At 41.0% G+C, this 14,205-nt stretch overlaps 1 protein-coding gene across 3 annotated transcripts in view; it reads left to right on the forward strand.

Moving 5' to 3' along the window:
* Window positions 1-13,728, forward strand: part of PANK1 (pantothenate kinase 1) — a 79,619-nt gene extending 65,891 nt beyond the window's left edge. For all 3 annotated transcript variants that reach the window (XM_036734370.1, XM_036734369.1, XM_036734371.1), the window contains exons 5-7: window positions 12-135; window positions 5,948-6,073; window positions 11,650-13,728. In XM_036734370.1, coding sequence (XP_036590265.1) covers window positions 12-135; window positions 5,948-6,073; window positions 11,650-11,709 — 310 coding nt within the window. In that variant the 3' untranslated portion in view covers window positions 11,710-13,728. The remainder of the gene's footprint in view (window positions 1-11; window positions 136-5,947; window positions 6,074-11,649) is intronic.
* Window positions 13,729-14,205: the final 477 nt, after the last annotated feature.

The following is a 14,205-nucleotide window of genomic DNA, read 5'->3' on the forward strand; positions in this document are numbered from 1 at the left end:
TTCCAACATAGCTTTGGCAACATGATGAGTAAAGAAAAACGAGATGCCATCAGCAAAGAGGACCTAGCCAGAGCGACTTTGGTCACCATTACAAATAACATCGGTTCCATTGCTCGGATGTGTGCCCAGAATGAGGTAAGGTTACAAACCCGCCATCTGCCTATACAGTGCATGCTCCTTTCTTCTTGCATTTTGGCCTTTTTTTTTTTTTATTCAGTAGCTTTTTTGATCTTTGTTAATGTTTCAGTGAAATCCCCTCCTTCTTCAGTCTGTACCCATGTCATAAAATGTGGACTCCCAAAGGGGACCAGGTGCTATAATAGAAAAAGGCCAGTATTCTTCAAGGAAGAAAAAGAAAAAAAAAACATGCTTTCAATTAGTCTACTGAAATAAAAATGTTTTATATATAGTACTACTTTTTGAGGAGGAAAAAGAAAATTATTTCCAATTAGAAAAAGCCTAGGACAGGAGGGTGGAGAGTCCTGCCTCCCACCCTTCCCTGGCTTTCTGACTTGGGACAAGTCACTTCACCTCAACGGGCCTCAGCCATCTCATTTTTTAAGTGTGGCTGGACTACATGATTGTGGGGGGCAGTGTAGTAGAGTAGACAGAGCATCATTGGCTTTGGAATCAGAGTTCCTGGGTTCAAATTTCACCTCTGACAACAATGGCTTCTCCCTGGGTGACCTTGAGCAAATCACTTAACCTACCTAGGCCTCAGGATTCTGAGATTCCTGCCAAATCCATGACCTATGATCTAGGTCTGTCATCTTGTGATTTTTCAGGTCACTTCCAGTGTTAGCAGTCGGTGGTTATAGGGTCTTTTAGCAATGGTAGTAACAACAACAAGAAGAGTGTCCACCTCTAGGGTACTTTATGGATTACAAAGCACTGGATATGCACAGCCTGGTTTGATCCCTCTAAAGACCCTTGGGATATGTAACTGCAAGTATTATTCTTGCCAGTAGGAAATCCTAAGAAGGTCTCAAAGAACTTCATCGGCTTAACCAGGGCTTCATAGCCAAGAAGTGGCAGAGCTAAGGCTCGAACCCAGTTCTCCTGAGTCCAAAGCCTGTGTTCTTTCCACTACACCACCACCCTCTTTGGTCCTGCATGGTCCCCAATGCCAAGTCAGTTCATTTGGAAATGGCAGCATTGTAAATTTCAAATCCAAGGTAAACCCCTTATAAGCCATCATCATTCATCACATGCCTAATGAAGTGGGACATGCAATTCTTTGCACTTTTTCTTTTGTTTGTTTCCTTGTATCTGCATGCAAAGAGTTATTGGTAGGATGAGACTCTGAAGCAGTCCAACCCAATTTCACTGCCAGAAACTCAATGGGAATCCTTGCTTCATCTTCACCCTTTCTTCTTTCTGCTTTCGGCTTCTCTACAGTGTTGCCTTGTGGCGTGGAGTTCAAGCAGCATTGTACAGGGCTATCAAAGCACAGAGAGCTACAGCGGAGGCCAGCAGGAGCCCCCCTCGCACCCCTTCCCCACCCCCAGTTACAGAAAATTGTAAACTTGCTGTGATGCCTCATTTGAACTTTTGCAAAGATAACCTTTTGACATAGTTGCTTTCTGAAATGCAAAGTGTCTGACTTGATGAGGGAGAAGAGAGCTTGGATAGGAGGAGAGGAGGGAGAGTTGGAGGATATGATTTTCTAAGGTCCTTCAAGCTCTGAGCTCCTATGATCTCTGATCCTTGAGTAGGAGAGACAATAGAGGGAGTGAAATTAGCTTCTCAACAAAGCATGTGATTGCTGGGAGTAATTTGGCTTATTATTAGAAAAGCAAGAAGGGACAGGGGAAAAACCATATTGAACTTAGAAAACTTGTGCAACTTCAAGCAAGTCACTTAACTGCTTTGTACTTTGATTTCCCCATCTTTAAAACAAAGGGGTCGAAACAGATGACCTTGAAAGCCTTTGCAGAGCTAACACCGTATTATGCAAATCACCTCACCCCAAAACATGCCTGCAATACAGCTGAGGCCTTGCATGAGATCAATCTATGAAGGCATTAGTCCAGTCTCCAAATTCTACAATTCCAGTGGCCTTCCACTATATTTTATTTCATATAGGAAAGTGTATTTGTGAGCCTTGACAATCTGTATGTAAGTATGAATTCGAAAATCAGGTTGAAATGTAGCCTTTAACCTTGGAGCTGTTTTAACAGAAAATTAAATGAACACATTCCAGAGATGTTCCTTTTCAAAGTTCATCCTCTCCTGCCTTTGGAACACCCTGTGCTAGAAGGCTTTGGTGTTTTGTTTTTTTAACATTATCTTCCAAAGGATCCTCTCCACCCCTCACCCCCAACTGCCAAATATGTCCTCAGAATAATATGCATAGAGTGGACCATGCTCGTGATCTCCCAAAGGCCAATCGACACCTGCCTCCTCTCCCCAGAGCATTGATTGCCTTCCCTTTCCCCCCATTTCTATCTTGTTAAAGTGTTCCTTGCTATTTATGGGTTGGTTGGGTTAGTATCCCAATGTGTTTTCTTTTTTGACCTCCATTTCCTTGTTATGGCTACATTGCACTGGGATGTCCATGAGAGGCTTAGCCATACTAAACATGTCTTCAATGTTCCTACAGCCATGGGATGGAGTGCAAGACTTACGGAATCGGTTTTACTGCCTCAGGGCTGAGGATATCCCAGGCAGGAGCAGTAGAAGAAAAGGGCTCTAGTAGAGGATCATGGGTTGGATTCCATGGCCTTGTGTTTTTGCCAGCTTATGGGAGTGTTCTCTCACAGAGTGGGATTTTCCTATAGGCCCCATAGGATGAATTCCCCAGACACTTTTCTAGAGAGGGAAGGTTGTTTAGAGGGAAGGGTCTTGTTTAATTTTTTTTCTTATCTGTTCAGTCTTTAATTTTATATTCTTATTGAGAGGTTCTGTCCCTTTAGAAGTTTGGCTTCCATGACAGACTGCTTCATTTACTGTCAGCTTTTAACATCCTCTTTTTCTCAGGCTCTTCACCAGTCCTGTCCCAAGGCTGTGGAGACTGATATTTTTCTTCAGTGCAAGGAGAAGCTTCTTTCTCTGGCAACATTGTGCTGGGAAGGAGGAAAAGGGAAAAACCTTTTTTCTAAATTTAATTGGTCTCTTCCCAGGCCTCCTCTTCCTTTTTAATATTCACTGCCACCTCCTTCTCTGTTGAAGGCAGTTTGCCTGTTCCCACATGGCCTTTCTCTTTCAAAATCCCATGTGGTGGTTGCTGCCCTATTCTAAGAAGCAAGACTCTTTGAAACCCAGGGTCAGAATGGAATCTTCCGTATAAATCAGATCCTCTGAGTTTTACATGGTTAGAAATTCAAGCCATTGGAAATGGAGGTTCCCACTAGGTTCTACATGCTCTTGATATACCGGATAGGGAAAGTAATGCTGGTTTCCAAGGCTGGACTCCCCTTCTCTGAGATGTTTCCATAGTAACAGAGCTCTTGTTCAGAGGGCAGGGTCTGTCAGCAGGTCAGGGTGGTTGGTGATGGCTGAGCTGGAGTCCAAGCAACCTGGGAGGTCTGGGGAGTGGGAAAAGCCGTTAGCTTGCTTCTATTTCCAAGTGTGGGGGAGTTGGTGTTAGTCTACATGTATAGCATGGTAATGCAAGTAGGGATAGCATAGTAATGCAAATGTGAATAGGGAATCCATAGAGTAGAATAACAGCGAGGGGATGGACTTGAAGACAGGGAAATATGGCTTCAAATCCTACCTCTGAAGCTCACTAGCTGTGCAACTTTGGACAGTTCATTGAACATCTGAGCTTTAGTTTCCTCATCTGTAAAATGGGGATACAAATACCTGTATCTCTGTACTATATGGAATGGTTGTGAGAAATATAGGATCATCATTCAAAGGCCATCTTAGTCCAACCCATTCATTTGACAAACAAGGAAACTAAGACCCAGGGGGTAGAAAGGACTTGACCAAGGTCCCATGGGCAGTAAGCATTAGAAGTTTGACTACGTTATTTGACTATAGAACACACGCCTTTCCCACTCTACCACAAAGAGGTCATGCTTGTAAAACAGTACCATCCAGGCTGTTACAGAAGTCTTAACGCAATTTAAACCTATTAAAACCCCAAATGCATTAAGTCTTTTGGGATACCCTGCATAAATTATAGTTATTTTTTCGAGTGTAACTTCATTCCCCAAGGATGACAGGTCTTTAATTGCTAATCTAGTTGTAGGATGATAGGTTGAGAGTTGAAAGAGACCTCAGAGGCCAATTAATCCAACCTTTATCTTAAAGAGAAGGTTCTGAAATCTAGGATGTTTAACCAACTTGCCTGTCACCTAGGTAGTTAGGTGGCAGAACTAGGATTTGAACCCAAGGCCTTCGATGCCACCTCTAGCACACCTTTCAACATACCATGCTGCCTTCCCAGGATTTAAAAGATTGGACAGTAGAAGCATGAGTTTTTTTCCCTTTTGTTTCTAGTTAATTTTAAATAAAACTGCTAAGTACAGTAGCCTATTTCCTGAGTTACATAGATCCTGTGCTTGGAAGGAATGCCACCTTAGGCTTTGATCTATCTGAGTTGAACAGGTGTTTTTTTTGTTTGTTTTTTATCTCTTGGTTTGAGAGCCATGATCAGGCCTCTTCATTGCATTTCTAGAGGCTCAGGATAATATGAAAATAGAGTTTATTTTGGCAAGTGTCATTTTCAGGTTAAACCTCTAACTCCTTCCCTCCCCACAACCTTCCAATTCAGAGCGCTGCCATGCAGGTAAGGTTTACCGTGAGAACCTAATTTGCTTTTCTCCTTACTATCCCTTTGGAAGTCTTCTATAACCCAGAGGTATGACCAACCTGCAAGAGTCGGGTCCCCAGCAACATCTGGGTTGTGAAAGTGGTACCAATTATTGTTCATTTGTGCCCATTTTTAATTACCCATAGACATTTCTAGAAACCCTAAGCTGGCTTGCTTCTACTGCCCTTTTGTGCTTTGGGGCTCATTTCACCCACCATTGGTTACTGTGTGCTCACGGAATGTGGAACAATTCAGATTCAAGCAACAAACAAACAAATATTAATTACCCACTGTGTGCAAGGTATTCTCACTAGGGATTCAAAGACAGAAAAATGACACAGTCTCTGCCATTAAGGAGCCTACAGTCTGATAATGGAGATATAATAAGGCTACATATGAGCATATCACAAAGGTAAAACGTGATTGGGAGGTAAAGGTGGGGTCAGGTAAATTGCTATCTGAAATTTGGTGAGGGAGACATTGTTTTCATCTGGGGGACTCAGGATAATCTTTATAGAAGGGAGGGGCTTCTCAGAGGTTTTGTAAGGTAGTAGCTAGAATGCTGGTCTTGGAGTTAGGAAGAGGCCTGCCTTTGACACTGCCTGGGTGACTGGGCAAGCCCGTTCACCTTTTTGAGCCTCAGTTTCCTCATCTGTAAAAATGGGAGCAAGAATACGTTCATGCCTGCATTACAAGATTATTTTGAAAATCAATCGAGTGGATGTGTATAAAGCATTTTGTGAAGGTGAAAGGGCTGTAGAAATGCCACCTGTTATTATTGATTATTATTGATGTTGTCTCAGCACGGTGGTAAAGGGACTCTCTCCTAAGCATGGGGACCTGTTTGGGCAAAGGCACGTAACCGAGGGTTGATGCAGCCTTTTGATATGTGGATGGGAGCAAGAAGCGCTGCAAGGTGTAGTTAGAACATCAGTGGGGACCTAGATTTCATGCTGCCTCCATCTTCAGACTGCCACGAAACTATTCTCTCAGAGCCAGGGAAGATAGCGGCTTCTTTTCTGTCCATGTACCTTCCGGTATTCCCATGCTATAGTGTAACTCTTGGCATTAAGACAGAGAATGCTGAGAAATTGATATTTAAAATAAATATTGTAGAAGAAACCTGTTCTACTTATTGTTTCTATAGCTCTCTAATGTAAAAAAAAATTATTTTTTTCCTGGCAGAACATTGACAGAGTGGTGTTTGTTGGGAATTTCCTTAGAATCAATATGGTCTCTATGAAGCTGCTAGCATATGCCATGGATTTTTGGTCCAAAGGACAGCTAAAAGCTCTGTTCTTGGAACATGAGGTAGGTATGATATGTATGGAATTGTTTGCCTGAAATAAACACCCACATTTATGTTGGGATGAAGGAACAGAGATTGGATTTGTAATTTAATGGATATAGGGAATGTCTACATGAGGAAGCTCCCTTTCCCAATACAGGTCATCACCTTTTCTGCAACCTGTAGTCTGTAGTCTTAAAGAGTTATCTAGAGCAGTGGTGTCAAATTCAAATAGAGATGGAGGCCATTGGACCATACATAAGGATCCCTGCTGGCTGCATATTGACTTAGAATACCACATATTGAAGTTATCTCTATTCTATTGTATTTGTATTGATTTTGTTAAATATTTCCCATTTATATTTTAATCTGTTTTAGGCTCTAAGGGGGTAAGTAACTTGGCCAGGATCACATAACTGGATCTTCTGGGTTCCCAGGCGAGCTCTCTACTTGCCCATAGCTTCCTCTCACATTAGTGGAGCTTTGTAATTTAAAAAGTGATTTCATTCCAACAGCCTTATGGAGTGTCACTGGCTTAAATATGATCATGGGGAAACCAGGTGTCAGAGAAATTAAATGATTTACCTGTGGTTACATACACCTGGGAAGCATCAGAGTCAGGTTATAGACTTTCATCTTGTCATCCCCCTCTATTTGTCTTTCTGTCTGTCTCTACCACACTGTACTCCCTTCTCCAAATAAAGAATACTTTTAGAGATCTGTTTTTATTTTCTTTGTTAATTGATGGATTTGTTTCCTTAGTCTGACAATCTGGAAGGTAGAGGAAGATTATATTTGGCATTCAGCTCAAGAGAAATTGAAGACTTTTTTTTTCCTCTTTGGAATTTATTTTGTATGAGTGTCATATTGAGCAGCTATTGTGAGGCTTTGTGCTCTATCTTTAAGGCCAACTCAATCATGTATGGAGACAGCTAGGTGGCACAGTGGACAGAATGCTGGCCCTTGAGTCAGGAGGACTTGAATTCAAATGCAGCCTCAGACACTTACTAGCTGTGTGACCCCGGGCGAGTTGCTTTGCCCTGTTTGCGTCAGTTCCTCATCTTAAAATGAGCTGGAGAAGGAAATGGCAAACCAGTCCTGTATTTTTGCCAAGAAAACCCCCAACGGGGTCAGAAAGAGTCAGACATGACTGAAAACAAATGAACAACAATGAATCATGTGTAGAATAATTTATTTTGTTTTTTTAAAGAATAAAGAGACAGATAAATCACATTTGATTTTCTTGAAGTACATGAAAGCTTGTGGTCTAGTTCATTAGGACTTCTGTGTTTCTCTTCTGTAGGGGCATTACCAATCACAACTCATCTATGATACCCATTGGTGAAAATGAATGCTGGAAATAGGATGGTATTTTTTTTTTTTTTTTTTTTTTGCTACTAGGAAGTGGCCTAGGGTCACATATTCAGAATTTAGTGATGTAAAGGACCCAGTCTAGTTACCCCATTTTATAGATGAGCAAACTGAGGCACAGAGAGGCTTGGCATTTAAAGACCTTCACCATCTGGCTTCAGCTTCCTTTCCAGGCTCATTTCATAGCATTCCCCTTCTTATCCTAATTGTTCCAGAGAAATTGGCTGTTCTCTGAACTTGGTATTCCATCTTCTGCCTTCATCTCTTTGCACAGGTCATCCTTCCCTATCTTTGCACATATCTTCCTTTGTTCCACCTCTTAGATACTCTGGCTTCTTTCAAGGAAGCTCATGTGCTGACGCTCTCTTTCTCTGTTCCAATAATCGTAATCGTGTGTGTGTGTGTGTGTGTGTGTGTGTGTGTGTGTGTGTGTGTCTGTTTACATGTTGTAACCCACCAAGTAGAATGTATACTCTTTGAGGGCAGGTTTTGTTCTTGTTTGTTTTGTCTTTCTTTCAGAAAATCAGAGATTTAGAGTTGGCAGGAACCTTAAAGGCTACCTAATTCAAGCCCCTTCATTTTACAGGGGAGGAAGCTGAGGACTAGAAAGCAACTTATTTAGGACTCAGGATTTGAACACAGGCCCTTTCGAAATGCAGGACATTTTCCATTCTACCATGCTGCTCATTGGATTGGATTGGATTCCAAAAGAACATCCAGGGACTCTTCCCCTAGCTAAATGTTTAGTATGATGTACTACTCTGTAGGATAATGGGCTGTTTTCTTAGAATTCTCAGGATACCAGGATCTGTTTTCTTCTGTCCAGTTGTGCCCATTGGGCAGAAGAACTTTCAGTTACCAGAAGAATTGAGGACCTTCCCTCCATGCTCTTCTCCCCCTGTAATCTTTCATATCACCAAGTTGACTGTCTCTAATTTTTCTTATACTTAAGGTTGCTCTCTGACTGAAGGGCAAGGTTGTCCTTTAGAAGATGAACTCTGTCAGCAACATTTGCCTGAGAGAAGAATCATGTCATCATCAATTAGATGTTTAGAACTCGAAGGACTTTAGAGACTGTTTAATCCCTTTAGCCCATGCTTGAGAAAGCTAAGACAGAAGGCTAGATGACTTGCACAGAGAGCCAAGGTCATAGCCCAGGCCCCCTGACCTCCCCGTTCAATGTTCCTTCACTATACTGTGCTGCCTTCCTAATGATCCTCCAGTAGGCACTTCCTCTAGACCTGCCTCTGTGCTGAGCCCTAGAAATGTAAAGAAATGTGAAATCATTCCCTGCCCTCAAAGGAGCTTATATCTTTAATAATGACATTTTTCTGGAATCTTAAGCTTTGCTGAACTTCTACCTTTGCTCTCACTGTTTCCTCTCATCCTCAGGCATCATGGTCCTTTACAATGCTACGATAGCTTTTGAGGTGTCATTCTCATCATGCTTGCACTGGAGTCTCATGGCCTCTTGGCTGCTGGGGGAGGAAGGCACCAGGCCATTTCTGGGTGGAGAGAGGGCAGCGGGTCTCTTCTCATCAATGGATTTCCATGACCTTTGATATTTCTTGTCCTTGGAGTCAGAGAATCTGGGCTAAGATGACTGCTCTGCTGCCCTGTTGCTATGGAAAAGCTGCTTCACCCCATCTTGGTTATCAAATGAGGCTCCCTTCCAGCTATAAATCCTATGACTCTAACTATAATCAACCGAAAGAGGAGACCCTTGGGACTTGTCACACTGAATCACAGTCTCAGAGTTGGAAGGAATTTCAGAGGCCACCTAGTGACACTGGCATCTAAACAAATTTCTCATATATATAATCTAAATGGTCATCAGACTTGGAGATATTCAGGTAGCAGGGATCCTGTTACGTTTCAGAGTATCTCACTCCAATTTTAGATCGCTCTGGACTTTTACAGTGTTTTTCTTTACATCAAACTTAAAATGCCTCTCTGCATCTTCCATCCGTTACTACTTGTCCTGCCCTCTGGGCCCCTTCAGAACAGGTGTGATTGCTCTTCCACATGACAGCCCTTCAAATATTTGAAGACTAGTGCTGTGTACTCTTTGGGGCCTCTTCTCTCCAGGCTAAACAGGCTTTTAAAGTCCACCATAGTCTGACTCCTACAGACTTTCTCAGATTTGTTCCTATGGCTCTGCTTCACACATTATACATTTTGACCAAATAGTTCATTTCTGTATTCCCAATTCCTCTCCCCTGACATATCCCTCCTCTCAAACTCATTGACCTTCTCTGGACACACTCCGGCTTATCTCTATCCTTTCTAAAGAGTCACCTAGAACCAAGCATATTATTCTGGATGTGATCTGACCAGGAGCAAGATACTGTCATTCCCCCAGTCCCAGTGACTGCCTCTCTTGATGCAGCCTAAAATTGCATTTGTTATTTACTCCTGGAGCCACTGAAATTCCTAGGTCTTCTTGAGATTGCTGTCAAAGCACATACCTCTTACCTCGTATGCAGGAAGCTGATTTTAAAAATTCATAGAATCGTAGATCTAAAGCTGGAAGGGACATCAGAGCCGTAGCTAATGTTACAGATGAGGAAACTGAGGCTCAGAGAGATAAGTGACTTGCCCAAGATGGTATAGCAAGTATCTGAGGCAGAATTCTCATTCAGGTCTTTCCAGATCCAAGCCCAACATTGTCCAAAGTGCCACCTAAGTGCCAAGGAGGTAAAAGACTTTAAATTTCAAGTGTAAAGCTTTTTAAATTTTATATTAAATTTCATGGCTAAGGAACAGTTTAGCATCCTAGCCTATTAAGATCTTTAGGAATCCTGATTCTGCCATCTACTGTGTTGGCTATCCCCAGCAGCTTTGTGTCATCTGCAAGTTTGATATAAATAATGCCATCCATGTCATTGAAAAGGAGGAGGGAACAAGCATTTCTTTTATTTTTTTTAATGAAATATTGTACGCATTGGTCCCTAAATTTATTTGGGGCAAAATGTAACACTCTTCCCCGGAAACTAGCATTTATTAAGCACTTGCTCTGAGCCAGGCACTGTGCCAAAAGTTTTATGAATAGTATCACAATGATCCTAGGATGTAGGTGCTGTTGTTATCCCCATTTTACAGTTGAGAAAGCTGAGGCAAACAGAGGTTAAGTGATTCACCCAGGGTCATATAACTAGTATCTGAGGCTAGATGTGAACTCAGGTCTTAGTCCACTATGCCACCAGCTGCCTGAACCAGGCCATTCTGGGTCCTTGATCACTGCTTCTGAGCTGAAGGAAGAGATGGATATTAGGGAAGGAGAAGACAGATTGTCTGAATAGGAAAGAGCAGAAGATTAAGGGTCACGGGAAGAGTTGGCGAGGTTATGAATGAAACATTCCTTTAAAAACAACAACAGAAGAAGAAGAAGAAAGACTGTGGGGAGAAATCCAGAGGGATCTAAAAAGGTTTGGGGAAATCCTGGCCTGCCGGAGAAGATCAGAAGATGAAAGAACGCCATACAGAGGAGAAGAGGGTCATAGACACCTGGAGTTAAGAAACAACTCTGAGATTCTTGTTGAAGAGAAGAGAGCTGAGCCCCTCCTTCTAAAACCCACAGTGGCTCCCTCTTGCCTTTGGGGTAAAATTCAAATCTGATCCTGGCTTTTAAAGTCTGCCATAGTCTGACTCCTACAGACTTTCTCAGATTTGTTCCTATGGCTCTGCTTCACACGTTATACATTTTGACCAAATAGTTCATTTCTGTATTCCCAATTCCTCTCCCCTGACATATCCCTCCTCTCAAACTCAACAACTTGGAATTCATTCCCTCCTTTTTTCTCCTAGGCTCAGCCTAAATATCACCTCCTTCTTGAAGCCTTGTTGAATTTCTCCCAGTTGACCTGTTAAATTATTAAGCTCTTTGAGGGCAATGACTTCTATATTTTTTTGTTCCTATCTTCCCATTTCCAGTGCCTGTTTATTATGTGCTTATATATATGTGCTGTCTCCCCTGAGCTCCCTGAAGGCAGGGATCATCTCATTTAAGTCCGTCTCCCCCAGCAGCTAGCTTAGTTCCTAGAATACATTAGGTGCTTAATAAGTATTTGATTAATTGCATGTAGTAAGCATTTAATGATGGAATTATAATTTAACTGTCACCACCCCAAACATTAGGGATTTAACTTTCCAGGAGTTTTTCAAGTTATTGATCATTTTAACATTTTAAAAAATTGTTTCTTCTCTCATGTTTTTTCTTGTTTTGAAGGGCTACTTTGGCGCTGTTGGGGCCCTACTGGAATTGTTTAAGATGACCGAGGAGCAGTAAAGATCTCACCTGGACTTAAGATGGCAAGGATGCCCCTGCTGAGGTTGCTGTTGGAGAAAGTGGAAGCCAGGATCAGGATGGGAACGAAGCCATTTGGCAGTCGTACCTGCTGGATTTGTAAATAATCTGAAATCCTTCTAGCTGGTCTTTTACTCTTGGGTTTTGAGCATAGAATTCAAAATTCACATGGGGAATACAAGAGGTTTTTTTTTTTTTTCTTCCTGTATACTGTATTTTTTTTAAAGGACAAAATGTGCAACGTGGCCAAATGTCCCAGTTTTACGCATTCGTTTTAAAAAGCTGAAAAATGTTTCAGAAGGACCTGAAATGTAATAGCTGTGTTTTTCTTCTGGGGTTTACTGATCAGTGTGGTAATTTTAACTTCATTTAGTAATCACTCTAGGAGATTTTTATCTTGACTTATATTTTTCATGACGTTTCATGATTTGCTGTTGGTTTCAAATGAAACTACAAAGCTAGCATGTTTTACTGTGAACGCTTTTTTTCCTTTTGAGTTTGTTGTTTTTTTTTTTTTTTTGTCTCATATTTGTCTGTGAGTGAATGTCCCATGGAAGGAGAGCTGTCTCCCAAGCTCAATTTCTGTCCTCTTCCTCCACAATAAGAGATTTTTTTCTGTAAACATACATTCACATTACCCAAGGAGCAGACCACTCTACTGGCTTAGCAGTGAGAGCTAAGGCTTCATGAAGTACCTATGCAGTGAAGACTCCAGACATCACAGAGTCACAGGCCTAGAAAGGAACCTTAGACCATAGAATGTCAGAACTAGAAGGGACCTAAGTTTAGCCTCCCTCATTTTACAGGGAAGGAAACAGAGACCCAGAGAATAAAGTGAATTGTCTAGTTTTACATAGCTAGTGACAGAAGTGGCATTATAATACAGTGATATATACAACAATCATTAAATGCCTGCTGGGTGCAGGGTATTTTTCTAGACTCTGGGAAGGATAAACTTTAAATAAATAGGGTTGGTCTAGAATGTGGAGAGCTGAGTCATCCTGTCCCCAGACCAAGGCTTATTCTCTTCCACGTTATGTTAACAGACTGTGGCAGTAAGGATGAACATTTTTGCCTTGCCCCGTATAAATCTGCAGTATTAAGTGGGAATACACAAAAGTATTGGATTCTATCCAGCGTGGGAATTCTCACTGCTGGTGCAGATGACAGCCAATCCATGACTTAGGTAAGAAGTCCTAGGGAATTGTCTCAGGCACACAGAAGTCACAGCTGCTAAGTGTCCAAGTTAGGATTTGAACCCAGATCTTTCTGATTCCAAGCTCAACACTCTAGCCACTAGGTCATTCAGCCTCTTGGTTTATTTTATATCAACAATTCAATACTAAATGAAACCTGAAACCCTTTATGAAGATAACTTTCTAACCCCCACAAAGTAAATGATATTAAATCTTTATATAATATGTTTGGTATTTGAAGGGAATAGAATTCAATAGAATTCTGACCTCATAAAAATTCTGATGCAAATTGGAATATCAGAGAAAGAAAGAAATTATGGCGTGAGATACTAAATGATAATCAGTCCACAAACCATATATCTTTTTTGTACATGTGCCCTGGAGTTCTGTAATGAGATCTTATCAGTAGACATTTGAAAATGTTTTTACTTTTAATATTTGAGAAAGACAATATTTCTAAAAGACAAAAAAAATTATTTTATTGATTTTTTTTTCTGGTCAAAAATAATTTTTGTTTCAAATAGATGTCCTGATGATTACTGACTTTAGTTTTATTCCCTCCCCTTTTGCCTTTGTCTTGATGACCCTGGACAAAATACTAGAAAGAACTGATCTTTTTGCTTTGGCTAATTAAAGAAGGGGAGTTAGGAAGGGCAGTCTGGATCAAAAGAGAGATTGGTTGGCTTCCCTCTTTGTCTTTTGAATGCAGTCATTAATTTTTATATCTTCAGGTTGTGAAGAAGTGGATACTAATTGAAGTGTTGACTTGTCTGGTTGAAATAAAGCCCATTCCTGTTGTGATGTGTTTTGTGTATATGTGGCTTTCATTTCTGAACTTCCTTGTCTTGATTGGATATTATTTTAATAATTTGAATTTTTATTGAATTTGAAAAAAAAATCATGTTTTTCTCACCAGGCATTATGTAATCTGAGCCTTTTATATTAGTTTCTTGGAGACATGTGATATGTACTCTTCTCAATAGAAACTGTATTATTTCGTGGGATTTTTTTTTCTTTTTTAGCTTCACCAGCTTCTGAAATGGAGGCCCCCCTTTTTTTTTTAACATTGCAAATGCTCACAGAATAATTCTGTCAATATTTTCGCATTCTGAGAGAATGACATCACCATGTCCATTATTATGAATGCCTCAGTTGTATTGAACCACTTTTTGTTGTTGTTGTTGCAGACCTGTGATTTCACTGCAACCATTAAAAATACAGTCAACTTGGTCAGTCTTCTATGCAAGGGTACAAATTCGCACCAGCTAACTGAATGGCCTTA

This window comes from Trichosurus vulpecula, chromosome 8 (assembly GCF_011100635.1).
Source record: "Trichosurus vulpecula isolate mTriVul1 chromosome 8, mTriVul1.pri, whole genome shotgun sequence".
In the NCBI taxonomy this organism is placed as follows: domain Eukaryota; kingdom Metazoa; phylum Chordata; class Mammalia; order Diprotodontia; family Phalangeridae; genus Trichosurus; species Trichosurus vulpecula.